At 37.9% G+C, this 12,846-nt stretch overlaps 1 protein-coding gene across 3 annotated transcripts in view; it reads right to left on the reverse strand.

The window, feature by feature from the left end:
- The window catches only part of TK2 (thymidine kinase 2), a 110,313-nt gene that overhangs the window by 30,663 nt on the left and 66,804 nt on the right, over positions 1-12,846 (reverse strand). Inside the window, exons 1-3 of one of the 3 annotated variants that reach the window (XM_001371804.4) lie at positions 7,395-7,790; positions 3,564-3,601; positions 688-762 (exon numbers count right to left, since the gene is read on the reverse strand). In XM_001371804.4, coding sequence (XP_001371841.1) covers positions 688-762; positions 3,564-3,601; positions 7,395-7,620 — 339 coding nt within the window. In that variant the 5' untranslated portion in view covers positions 7,621-7,790. Of the gene's footprint in view, positions 1-687; positions 763-3,563; positions 3,602-7,394; positions 7,791-12,846 lie in introns of those variants that run through there. The other 2 variants (XM_016427658.2, XM_007477102.3) reach the window with 2 other exon arrangements.

Consider the following 12,846-nt stretch of genomic DNA (forward strand, 5'->3'; position numbering starts at 1 on the left):
AAATGATAAGAATTGGTGGGGAGGGAGTGGTCCTAGGTTCAAATCTGGCTTCAGACACTTCCTTCCTGGTATAACTCTGGGCAAGTTACTAACTCCATTTGTCTAATCCTTCCCCTCCTGTCTTAAGAGTTGTTATTAAGATAGAAAGTAAAGGTTTTAAAAAAACACTGAAAAAATAACAAAATAACAATAAGAAGAAAATAATAATTTAGTCCCAGCTAAAATCCTATTGTCTAAAAGAAGTCCTTCTTTAGTCCTTTTGATTCTAGTCCTATTCATCTGTTAACTATTTCTTGTTTATCTTGTACATTGTTTGTACATATTTGTTTACTTGGTGTCTCTTCCATAAGACTGGAAGCTCCTTGAGGACAGGGACTATTTTTTACCTATTTTAATATATCTTCTCTGCTTAGCACAATGTCTGGCACATATTGGCACTTAATAAATGCTTACTAATTATAAAAATCATGACAACAATAGCTCACATTTATGTGGCTTGAAGGTTTAAGTCTATGAAAGACCTGGAACATCAGGCTTTGATTTGATCCAACAGGCAATGATCATGCTTAGAACCCATCTGGATTTTGGATGATCCCGACACTCTCACAATTGGCCCATCCCAGTAGATTCTCTCAGCTTTACCCAATACTTTTTATACAACATTATACAATACTTCTGAACCAATACCTCAATGTCAGCTGTTTTAGAAAAGTAGTCCAGGCAAGTTGTCTTCCCACTTGCAATATTGCCTTCGATACAGATCTGACAAAAGATAAACTGTTATTAGCTATTAGGCACAGAAACATGGTATCAGGATAACCTTGGGGATGGAGGGGAAAATGGAGAGCCACAGTGTCAACTCCATCTATGATTCCTGATTTCCTTAGTGTGGATACTCCCTCCATGGAAACAGATAGAAACTCTTTCCCAATTTAGTAGGTCCCCATGTGAAAAATTATCCCCTGATGGCCAGGCCTTGAGTGATGAATCTTCCCAACATTTGGCCAGGCTGGTCCTCAGATGGAGTCATGAACTGTCCATTGTAGTAAGAGAATATTCCTTGCTGCAAAAATGATTGACAGGGACATATGACACAGAATCATATTTAGATGTTTCTCTCGTCTCCTTCCCTTAAACAATCCAATAATAACACCATTGATGAGCCTTTCTTATGGAGCAGGATGGACTTAAGTTAGTGTTGTGTTGGAACCCAGTGTGAGAATGGGAGGTGGGATTAGAAGAAGGTTTTAGTGGAATAATAATGACGAATATAAAGTGAATATATAGTCATTGGGATGATTAGTAAGCAAACAATGCATGTGTATTCATGGATAAAAATAAGCAAACATATTTGTAATTACATTGATTTATTCATGAATCTATTTTCTCCAAGTGCCCCTGTGAAAGACCTCAGAGAAAAATACAATGATGATGATGTTGTTAATAACTCACTGGGCTTTTAAAGCCCTTTATTAGCTGGTCTCTTTCAGTCTTCTTACATCTTTCTTCCTCCATGTACTCTAGTGACAGTGATCCAAGGACACTGGACTCCTTGCTGTTCCTCACACAAGACTCTCCATCTCCCAACTCTGCATTTTCACTAACTGTCCCCAAGACTTAGAATGTTCGTTCCCCTTCCTTCCCTCAGCCTCCTAATTTCCTTCAAATTCGAGCTAAAATCTCACCTTCTACAAGAAACTTTTCCCAGTCTCTCTTAATAATGGTGCCTTACCCTCTATGATTCTCCCCAATTTATTCAATATTTCTCTTGTCTGTACAAAGTTGTCATCTCCTCCATTACAGTGAAGTCTCTTAAAGGACCAGGATTTTTGTCTTCCTTTCTATCCCCATGGCTTAGAACAGTGCCTGGCACTTCATAAATGCCTGTTGACTATGACTTGCAAGACTATTGTGTTTTAAGGTTTAAAAGGCATTTTCTTCACAACCTTCCTGACAGGTAGACAATATGAAAGCAATAAGATGCCCATTTTGTAAATACGGAAAGGTAGGAAATGCAGTGGAGAGTCAGAAAAACTCTTCTTCCTGAGTTCAAACCTCAAATTACCCTCAGACACTTACTAGCTGGGAGACTCCAGGCAATTCACTTAACTCTTTTTGCCTCATTTTTCTTATCTGTCAAATGGGAATAATAATAATAGCATATACCTCCTAATGTTGTATAAAATAAGGTAAAATCCATAAAGCACTTTGCATATCTTAAAGTACAATATAAATTCTAGGCAGCTAGGGGGCACCATGGATTGAAAAGACTCATCTTCCTGAGTTCAAATCCAGCCTCAGATGTACTAACAGGGTGACCCTGTGCAAGTCACTTAGCTCTGCCTCCGTTTCCTGTCAAATGAACTGAAGTAGGAAATGGCAAACCAATCTAGTATCTTTGCCAAGAAAACACCAAATAGGGTCACAAAGAGTTGAACAAGACTGAACAACAACAAAATTATGTAAATGAGAAAACAGACTCAAAAGGAATTAAGTGTCTTATGGGATTATAGACTTAAAACTAGAAAGATTTAAAAACCTATCCAATCCACTTCCTTCAAGTTTTCTGATGAGACCCAGAAAAAGGAAATGGCTTGATTTGTTAGCAGTAGAACCAGGACTAGTACCAAGACCTTCTGCTTACCAAACCTATGTGCTTTCTGCTTTTCAAAAGTGAAAAATAATTATTGTCATACTTATATAATAATAAATACATAATGTTAAAGTGGTACTGTCATAAAATGAAGATGTTAGGGTATTGTATTTGTAATTATTATATTATTTATTATTATATTATAGATACAGACACAACTAAAATAATTGAGCAACATTAATAATAATAATGTTAGCTATCATCTATTAGCACTTTAAAATTTACAAAATGCTTTATAAATACCTCATTTAATTCTCACAATAAATCTATAAAGAAGATGCTATTTTTATCCCCATTTGGTAGATGGGAAAACTAAGCTTGAGGTGGAAGTGACTTGACCAGAACCATAGAACCTATGAGAGAAAGTCAAAACTTGAATCCAAGTCGAGTACTGTTCAAATGAACTGTCCCTAATATGATACAAGATGTCAATTCTGTAAGTCCATAATTTTCTTTCTTCATAGATTATTTTATAATCTTTTTCATCAGCCTGGCACTTAAAGTTGGACAATCTGGCTCCTTTCCACATTTCTAAGCTCATTTCCCATTACCCTCCTTCAGGCATTCCATGTTCCAGACAAATTAGCCCTTGACAGTTCACCTCTCCTTGTATGGTCCCCAGTTTGGAATGCATTCTCTGATCCCTTCCATCTTTGAGAATTCTCCTGAGTTTCCTAAGGGAAGCTTGACTCACTTCCTCCTCAAATTCTCAAGGATTTACCTATCAATGTTGATGCTGGGTTTCCTTCTGTTCAATTGTAAGTTCCTTTCTTATTTTTATCTCTGTATCCCTTCTACACTGAAGATGACACATAAATTGCAGTACATTTAATTACATTCATAAAAATCTCGAGGCAAAGTAGAAACATGTACCTTACAATGGAACATATGAATATAAAGAAATACTTACCACTAACTTTTTGTCCTTTTCATTTTTCTCATGTTTATCTAAAAAAGAAAAGGAATGACCACTGTTGAAATCACAGTTAGTTATTTCAAGGAGGCTAAATGTCAGTGTAGGTGGCATAGTGGATTGCACACCGAGCCTAAGGGTCTCGAAGACTCACTCATATCTTCCCAAGTTCAAAACTGGCCTCAGACAATTACTAGCGGCGTGATACTAGGTATGTCATTTAATCCTGTTGGCCTTGGTTTCCTCAACTGTCAAATGAGCTAGAGAAAGAAATGGCAAACCACTCCAGGACCTTTGCCCAGAAAACCCCAAATGGGATTACAAAGAATCAGACATGACTGAAAAACAACTGAACAACAAAATATCACTGTATTTGGGCTTATCCTATTATATATCATGAAGGCTACCGGCAATGAGCATAGTATTTGTATGTCAGAAGACATCAGTTCAAATCTAGGTTCTACTGCTGTATGGTCTCAATTAAATCATTTAGAACCTTTCGGGGCCATTATTTCATCATTTGTAAAATGGTGATTAAAAAGACTTTGTGATCTCTACTTCACAAGACCAGTTGTTGGGGAGAGTGGTGGGGGGAGTATTTTATAAACTGTAAAATGCTATGGAAATGTCATAAAGAACTCTGGGCTTAAAATCAAAAGACCAGGGACCAGGTCAGCCTATGTGGCAAGTCATTTAATTCTTGTGGGTCTCAGTTTCTTCATCAGAAAAAAATGGGTATAATATCAGCACCACAGAGTTATTGTCAGGAAAGCAACCTGCAAGTTTTCAAAGACTTATATAAGTAAACATGAGCTATTATTATCATATATTATAAAATAATAATAATAATAATAATAATAAAATTCACTTACCTAGTCAAAATTTTGGTAAAACTAGTTATTCAAGTATGACCTTGTTGTTACAGTTGTTTAGTCAGCCCTGACTCTTTGTGACCCTATTTGGGATTTCCTTAGCAAAGAGACTAGAGTGGTTTGCCATTTCCTTCTGTAGCTCATTTTACAGATGAGGAAACTGAGGCCAATAGACTTCTGTGACTTGCCCAGGGTCACCTAGCTAGTAAGTGACTGAGGCAACATTTGAATTCAAGTCATCTTGACTCCAGCCCCAGCATTCTAACCATATACTATCTATCTGCCCAGGATGGGCTTGGCTCCCTGGGAAACTAGAAATATAATATACTTTATCCTTGAAACCACAGGCAGTACTTAGTAGCTTGGGAGGAGAGAATGCAACAAGGTTACTTCTGAGGTCATACCCTGTAGCCCATGGAAGGCATAACTTGTTAGCATTTTACATTTGAAAAAAGAATTTAAACTTATACAGATAATGGAAGCCAACAGATTCAAAAGGAAGGAGAGCAGGAAAATGACACGATTAATTGCAACAATCAATCTTGCTCCAGGAGTACAGACTGTGACCTAGTTATAGTTTCACGGAAATAAAACTGAAGCAGGGATACATAGAACCTGGGGGTTCAAATCTTGACTCGGCTACATACGAGCTGTGTGACCAGAGGGAAGTCACTTAATCTCCCTCAGCCTCAGTTTCCTCATCTGTAAAATGAAGACATTAGACTCTATGACATTCAAGTGCCTTCCTCTCTCCCCCCTTGGAGGTAGGAGTCCATGGGTTTGGAACCTCACTACTGAAGTTATTCTGCTGGCTGATTTTGCTCACTTGTTTTTCTTAGTTACAAGGGAAGGTTCAATGGAGGCTGTATATTGGGAAATAATTGAGCTGCAAAAAATACAAGGCATCAGAAAAACTTTTTAAAATACAAACAAACTAGGTAGAGGACTTTATCATTCAATTAATATTTATTAAGCACTAACTGTATACAAGGGCCAATGCTAGGTACTAGAAATACAGAAATATATTTTCAGGCTATTCTATTCTGCCCTTCAAATGAGATACTATTTTTTAAAAGTCTTAGCACAGTGCCTTGCACATACAGAAGGCACTTAATAAATGCTTATTTCCTTCCCTTCTCCATTCTGTAACTTGCCTCCCTTTGATTCAATTTAATAACTGAATTGTTGAGTGGAAAGAATGAGGAAAAGCAATCATAACTTATATTTACATGGTGATTTAAAGTTTTACAAAGAGGCTTATATCCTCCATCTCATTTGGTCATTTTAAAAAAGTCCTCTAATTTGATAAAAAACTACTATAATTATCCTCATTTTACTGTTGGGGAAAGTGAGGCTCAGAGAGGAAAAATAGTTTAGCCAAAGTAATACAAGTAGCATATAAAAGAGCTGGGACTCAAACCCAGGATCCCCTCTCCAAATATAGTGTTCTTTCCATCACAGAGTATTCCTTTTAAACTATAGTAAATAGCCAATGATTGTAGGGGAAGGCAAAGGGTTCCATCAGAAAAATCATCCAGTTGGGCCTCCAGCCCCATCTCTACCACTGTGGGACTTCAGGCAAGACTCAACTATATTTTGTCATCTCTAAAGTAGGTATTACAGTTAGAAGACAACAAAACATCCAGCATGTTTGAGAGATTCTTTCTGAAATACTTAGGGAAAAGTATGAATAAGAATTAAACAGGAAAAGAAGGCACAGAGGTACCCCTACACTGAATGTGGACGTATCTACTGAAGTCTGAGTAGCTTGGACTAGATATAACAAGAAATGGATTCTATTACACTGAAATCCCGCCTCTGACACTTAACTAGATGTGTGATTCTGGGAAAATAACTTCACCTCTATTAACTGTTTCCTCAATTGTAAAGTAGGAGTTATAACAGCACCCACCTCCTAGGATTGTAAGAATCAAATGAGATAGTGGGCAGTAAGGTGGCTCAGTGAACTAAGAGACAGGCCTAGAGACTGGGAAGTCCTGGGTTTGAAAATGACCTCACACACTTCCTAGATGAATGACTCTGGTAAAGTCACTTAACCCTCACTGCCTCACTTAACCTTCTGCCTTGGAATCAATATTCCAAAAAGGAAGGTAAGGGTTTAAAAAAAAAAGGAAGAACCAAGTGAGATAATATCTATAAATTTAGCACAGTGCCTGCCAAAATGTAGATAAAGAATGCCTATTTCCTTCCCCCTACTTACTACCTCTGTAACCACCGAAAAATCACAAAACCTCTTCACCATCCATAAAAATGACAAGATTAGATTATATGATTCCTAAGGTTCCTTCTAGCTCTTACATTTTATACTAATAATAATAATGGCTAACATAAAGTGCTTTGAGATTTGCAAATTTTTTCCATGTTTATGTTACCTCTTTTCATCCTCACAACAACCTTGTAAAATAGGTTTTATAGATGAGGCAACTAAGATTGGGTCAGGTTAAGTGACTTGACCACAACTATTGTATAAAGCTAGTGTGTGAGGGAGGATTTGAACTCCCATCTTCCATTCTAGGAGCGCTTTCAGCTCTGATATTTTATGTTCTAAGGTTCCTTCCAGCTCTAACAAAGCATGCTTCTATTTTGTGAAAATCCTGTATTCGAACAATCTGTATTCTAACATCTCCTATATCTGTGACCCTCTCACTTGTTCTAAGGATCCTTCCAGCTCTAATAATTCAGTTTTCTGGTTCCTTACATCTCTAACATTCTATATTTTGTCTCCTATGCCCGTGACATTCTCTCTCGTTTTAAGGACCCTTCCAGCTCTAACAATTCAGTTTCCAGGTTCCTTACACCTCTAAGGCTGTCCATTCCAACCATCTCGGGCTCTTTCCAGCACCAAATCTAAAAAGCAGAGAAAGTCTGGATTTCTCAGAAAAGCAGCAGGAAAGGGGGAGGGGGGGCCGGAAATCGAAAGAAATAAGGGCTTTACCCATGGGCCAACCACTGGGAAGAGCGGGCTGCAGCCGGCCCTCGGGACCCGAAGCCGTAGTCAGCTCCGGGGGGCAGAGGTGCTGATACCGGACCAACTGGGCCAGGGGGCGGAGCCTCCCTAGGCCGGGTGCAGGTGTTGCCCCGGGCCCGCGAGGACGGATTCCAGCCCCGGGGCCGGGAGTCTTCAGCAACAGCCGCCGAAGCCACGCGCGCACGGGTACCATGGGGCCCCGGCGGTGCGGCACGGCGTTTAGTCGACAGGCTGCCGGCCTAGGAAGCTTCCGCAAGGGCCACCTGACGCTGGTTTGGCTTCCTGCGGGAGGCCGGCTGCGGATGCTGCTAAGGACCCAGCTCCCGAATTGTCAGTGGCCGGCGGCAGCTGGGGGCCGGCCGAGAGGCGGGCTCTCAAACCGCACCGCCCTAACTCTGCACGGGGGAGGAAATGCAAGTCTAGGCTTGCCCGCAGCTGCGGACCACTGCGGGGTTTTCTAGAGAAAAGCCACGCGAGATTTTTCGCCCCAAGAGGCAGGCAGATTAAGTGATTCTAGGGGAATAGCAGAAGGTGGAGAATTCAACGACCACAGCTCGGATCCTAGCCTCCCTACTAAGCTCGAGGCTCCATCTTTCTTAATTGCAAAGTGAATGGTTGGACCAGACCCGGAGTGCTGAAACGGAATTGTGTCCTGGACCTCTTGGCAATATGGAGACCATTATAGATTCCCTTTTAGGCAATTAATAAATACTTAAGTAGGTGGGTTTTTAATATAATTTCAATTTTATTTTTTTAAATATTCTTCCATGGTTACATGATTCGTGTTCTCTCCCTCCCCCCTCCGGGAGCTGAACAGCAATTCCACTGAGTTACATATGTATTATCATAAAGTGGATGTTCTTAAGTGCACATAAAATATGTAGGATTGCAAAGGAAAGTCAGGTCAACAAGGATTTATTAAGCTCTAAGAGATGGGGATACAGTGAAGGGTAAAAACAGTCCCTGCCTAACATTCTAATAGGGGAATTGGGGAGGAAGGGATTATAATGAAATGCGATTATCAAAATACTGGGAGGAAAACAATTTAAGTTCATGTACTAGATCATTTTTTTTAAATTCACGGTTCTTAGAACCTATAGGTTCCTAGGCAGAAGAGTCTGAGGAAAGATAGGACCTCCAGTCTTCAGGCTTGGTACTCAAAGCCTTGGTTCTAGGTCATTTTTAATTCCAAGTGATTAGACCCAACAGCTCTTTCCAGAGGCAGAGCTAAGATTGGAACTCAAGCTTTTTTTTTTTTTCTGATATTAGTGAAACTAGTCGTTCTTGGAACCTTTTAAGATAGGAACCTTCACACACTTACATGGTCATTTAATTAACCAGAAAGTTATATGCAAAGGTCTCTGCTAACCACTCTAACTCCAAAAGTTTAGATAAAACAGTCCCGATTTTATAGCAGCTCTTTTCATTGTAGCAAAAAACTGGAAACAAAGATGCTGCCCATCAGTTCAGTATAATGATTAAACAACTTGTGACATATGAATGGAATGGAATATTGTTTTGCCATAAGAAATGGGGAAATAGTTTCAGAGAACTCTGGGAAATACAAAGTGATGCTGAGTGAAATGAACAGAACCAGGAGAACAATTTATTCAATAACATTATAAAGAAAACTTTGAAAGCCTTGCAGATTCTAATCAATACAATGACTGGTCAGAGTCCTGATGATGAAACATGACACTTCCTGACAGAGTGGTGATGGACCCCAGGGGCAAAATGAGACATACATTTTTGGACATGGCAAATACCTGGATCTATTTTGCTTTACTAGGCTTGTATATTACAAAGGCCTTGCTTTGGAGGGCAGGGGAAGGTGAAAGGGGGGAAATGAGGGTTATTGAGTATTCTTTGTTAAGAATTGCATAAGATTCTCCTTACTGGTGGAGAGATAGATTGCTCAATGCTCAGTGCCTTCTGGCTTCCAGCTTCAAGAGACAGTTTCAGATTCTCTTCAGGAAGGTCTTTGATGGCAGAAAAAGTCTCTGGGGAGAAGCTAACATGTAGAGGAGATAGCACTTTTTTCACTTCTCTATCTCCAGATTATCTCACTAGAGATTTTGAACCACTCCACTCTTCCTTGCAAAGATGGGCAGAAGAAACTAGAAATAGAAATGGAAAGAGACTATAGAAATAGATCAATTCATGCCATCCAGCTACAGCTAAACATACCTATGTGAGCATATATAAACTACATGGGCAACTCATGCACATAACTTGCACTTAAAAAAGAAAAGCAATCTCTATGTAATAGAGATCTACAGTTTCATATGTTATGAAAGTTCATGTGGCAAGTTACTACTGCCAAAGTAAATCTACCACAATGCAGAAATTATAGAGGTAGAAATCTAGGTTTTAACATGTTTAAGCATAGACCTCAGAAAAAATAATGATTATAACCCTGAACAAAAATTAGAATTCCAAAAAGGCTTTTTAGACAAATAATTTTGTTACGTATTACAGACTCATACATCCTCTCAGGCCATAAAAGTTTTAAAAAATAGATTCATAATCCCATACTTCCTTCAATATCATAAAAGCTGAGCAAATTTAGCTAAGCAGTCATAATCTCATACTTCCTCTATGGAAACAAACCTAATTAAACATACTATAGGTAACATAAATCAGGTTAGAGATTAAACTACATTTAAAATCATAGCAATGGACTGATTGAGGGGGGAAAAATTTATATGTCAACAAAATAACCAAGGAGTTGGATGGAGATAGCTAAGGTTTGGGAAGATTGAATGTCAAGTAGTTTTCCCTTAACACTATTATTCCATGAGTCCGTTCTTATTTAGGTGAGCTTAAAAGAAGACAGGTTTTTCAATTAACCAAAAGTTGCAAGAAAAGTGGCCCTGACCCCAGAAAAATAAAAAACAAAAAGATATTAAAAATCAAAAATTTCCATCACACATGTACAATCTTCTTGACTTTTTGGAACAGGATTAGATCTGGTGAATTTTCTAGATCTTTGTTAAGAAAGTACAGTGGATTGTTAGGGTCCAGTATGTCGCCCACCACCAAGGAAAGACCCACAGACAATGCAATCAAGCAGAAGGGTCCTTTATTCTGGTACGCGCCAGGGGAAGCTCAGCACAAGAGTTCCACCTGCAGTTGTGAGTGCAGAATCTTTTATACCCGAAGCCTGTCAGCATATCACTAACCACCATACGTGGCCCACAAATTCTCCTGGAATCTATGTTTTGGGCGTTGGTACTAGTTTCTCCTGGAATCTACGTTTTGGGTGTTGACACGTTCGTGTTCCCTGCCAGGGGTCTGTTGGCCAGATGTTCTACAGTGATACATGTTGTACTGAGTAGCTCCCTGCTTGGGGCTCCCTCAGGATAAAGTAGACTCTGATGCTTCCCCATCATCACCTTGACTCTTAACCCCTAATTGTATTCTATCCCACTATACATGTGGAAGTATTCATTTATTTTATTTGGTGTTCATTAAATATAGAATGAAAATAAATATTAAAAGAGAAAAATAAAAAGTCCTTTGTAATATTTATGAACTCTGATAGATGCAATCAATACCTGACCATGACTCCACAGATCTAATAATAAAAAATGTTACCACTTGACAGAGGAGTGATGGACCCAAGGTGCAGAATGAGACAAGTTTTTAGACATGGCAAATATGTGATTCTATTTTGCTTGATTATTATTATTTGTTACAAGAACTGTGGTGATGTTGCTTTTTTTCTCTCTCTCCATTTTGGGAAAGCAACGAATAAAAAAAGAGGAGCTAGCCATAAAAAAAAAAAAAAGTTGGGATGTTTGTTGTGCTCCAGTGTGTTGCTTTAAAAAAGGAGGGAACATCTGTTGAACTATTTAAAACATGCACACAGAGGAAAGTTCAAAAGAAAACCCAGACAAGCAGAATAGTTCAGAAATTTGATAAATTTATTCACTTTTTTAAAATAAGTTTTTATTGATTTTTTGTCTTTTTACATCATCATAATTTCTCCTAATATTCCTCTCCCTCTCATTCCTTAGAAGCCAGTCCTTATGTCAAATAGTATTTTTTTAATTTAAAAAAAAAAGAAATAAAATGAGAGAAAAATCAAAACAACCAATGAATACACTGAAAAAGTGGGAACATCTAGACCTCCCAATATCCTCAAAGATTTGGGTAGTCATGTCCTCTCACATCTTTCCTTTCAAGTCATGCTTGTTCTTTATAACTTCACAACATTTACTTTTAATTCTTTTTTGCATGTGTGGTTGTTCTTTCTTTTTACATTGCTGTGGTCATTGTATATATTATTTTCTTGGTTCTGCTTTAGCTCATGTAAATATTTCCATACTTCTGCACATTCATATCATTCATCATTTCTTACAAGTTATTCCATTATATTCATGTCACAATTTTTTTGGCCATTCCCCAATTTACAGATATCATTTTTGTTTCCAATTCATTGGTATCACCAAAAGTATAGCCATAATAATTTTTGTGTAAATAGGTAGTTTCTTCTTATCAATGGTCTCCCTGGAGTATATAAGGCATGGAATATCTGGGTTAAAAGATACGGATGTTTTAATCACTTTATTTGCAAAATTCCAAATTGCTTTCCAAAATGGTAATACTGATTCACAGCTCCACCAAAAAACCACCAATGTGTTTTATCTTTCCACAACCCCTCCAACATTAACTATTGACATCTTTTGTCATTTCTGCCAATTTGCTGGTTGTGAGGTGAAACCTCAGGTTATTTGGATTTGCATTTCTCTATTAGTGATTTGGAGCATTCTTTTGTATGGTTGTTAATTTCCAATTCTTTTTTTTAGAGCTATTTATTCATATCATTTAACCATTTATTCTACTAGAGAATGCTTAAGAGAAAGGGGGCATGTATTCATTAATTATTTATATTACTTGAATAGCAAATCCTTATTGGAGAAATTGATACAAAGATTTCCCCCCATTCAATTGTTTCCCTTCTTGTCCTAGGTTCATTAATTTTGTCTATGCAGAAGCCTTTTAGTTTCATATAAGCAAAATTATCTCATTATTCGTTTATAATCATCTCTTTTCCTCTGGTTTAATCTATTCACACAAAGCTATGAGAATTAAGCTAATATCTTCCTCTAATAATGGGTTATTTCAAGTTTGTATTTTGCCCTCTTCCCTTATAAATAATTACGTACCTTTATTCTAAAGCAAGCTATACAGAACAAAGATATGTGGCTTCACAAATAATCTTTTCCTCTTCTAATTATAATCGGGAAATTGAGGTACCAGCTTCTTTATAATATCCAAAGTTCTTGTATTTTTGAAAGTTATTTTACTTTACATTACTGTGTTCCTTGGGCATCTTGTTCTTTTGATTCTACTTACATCTGTTTATAAAAATCTTCTCAAAGTTCCTCTGAATTCCTTTTAGTCATTATTTCAT

The sequence above is a fragment of the Monodelphis domestica genome, chromosome 1 (assembly GCF_027887165.1).
Source record: "Monodelphis domestica isolate mMonDom1 chromosome 1, mMonDom1.pri, whole genome shotgun sequence".
Taxonomy (NCBI): domain Eukaryota; kingdom Metazoa; phylum Chordata; class Mammalia; order Didelphimorphia; family Didelphidae; genus Monodelphis; species Monodelphis domestica.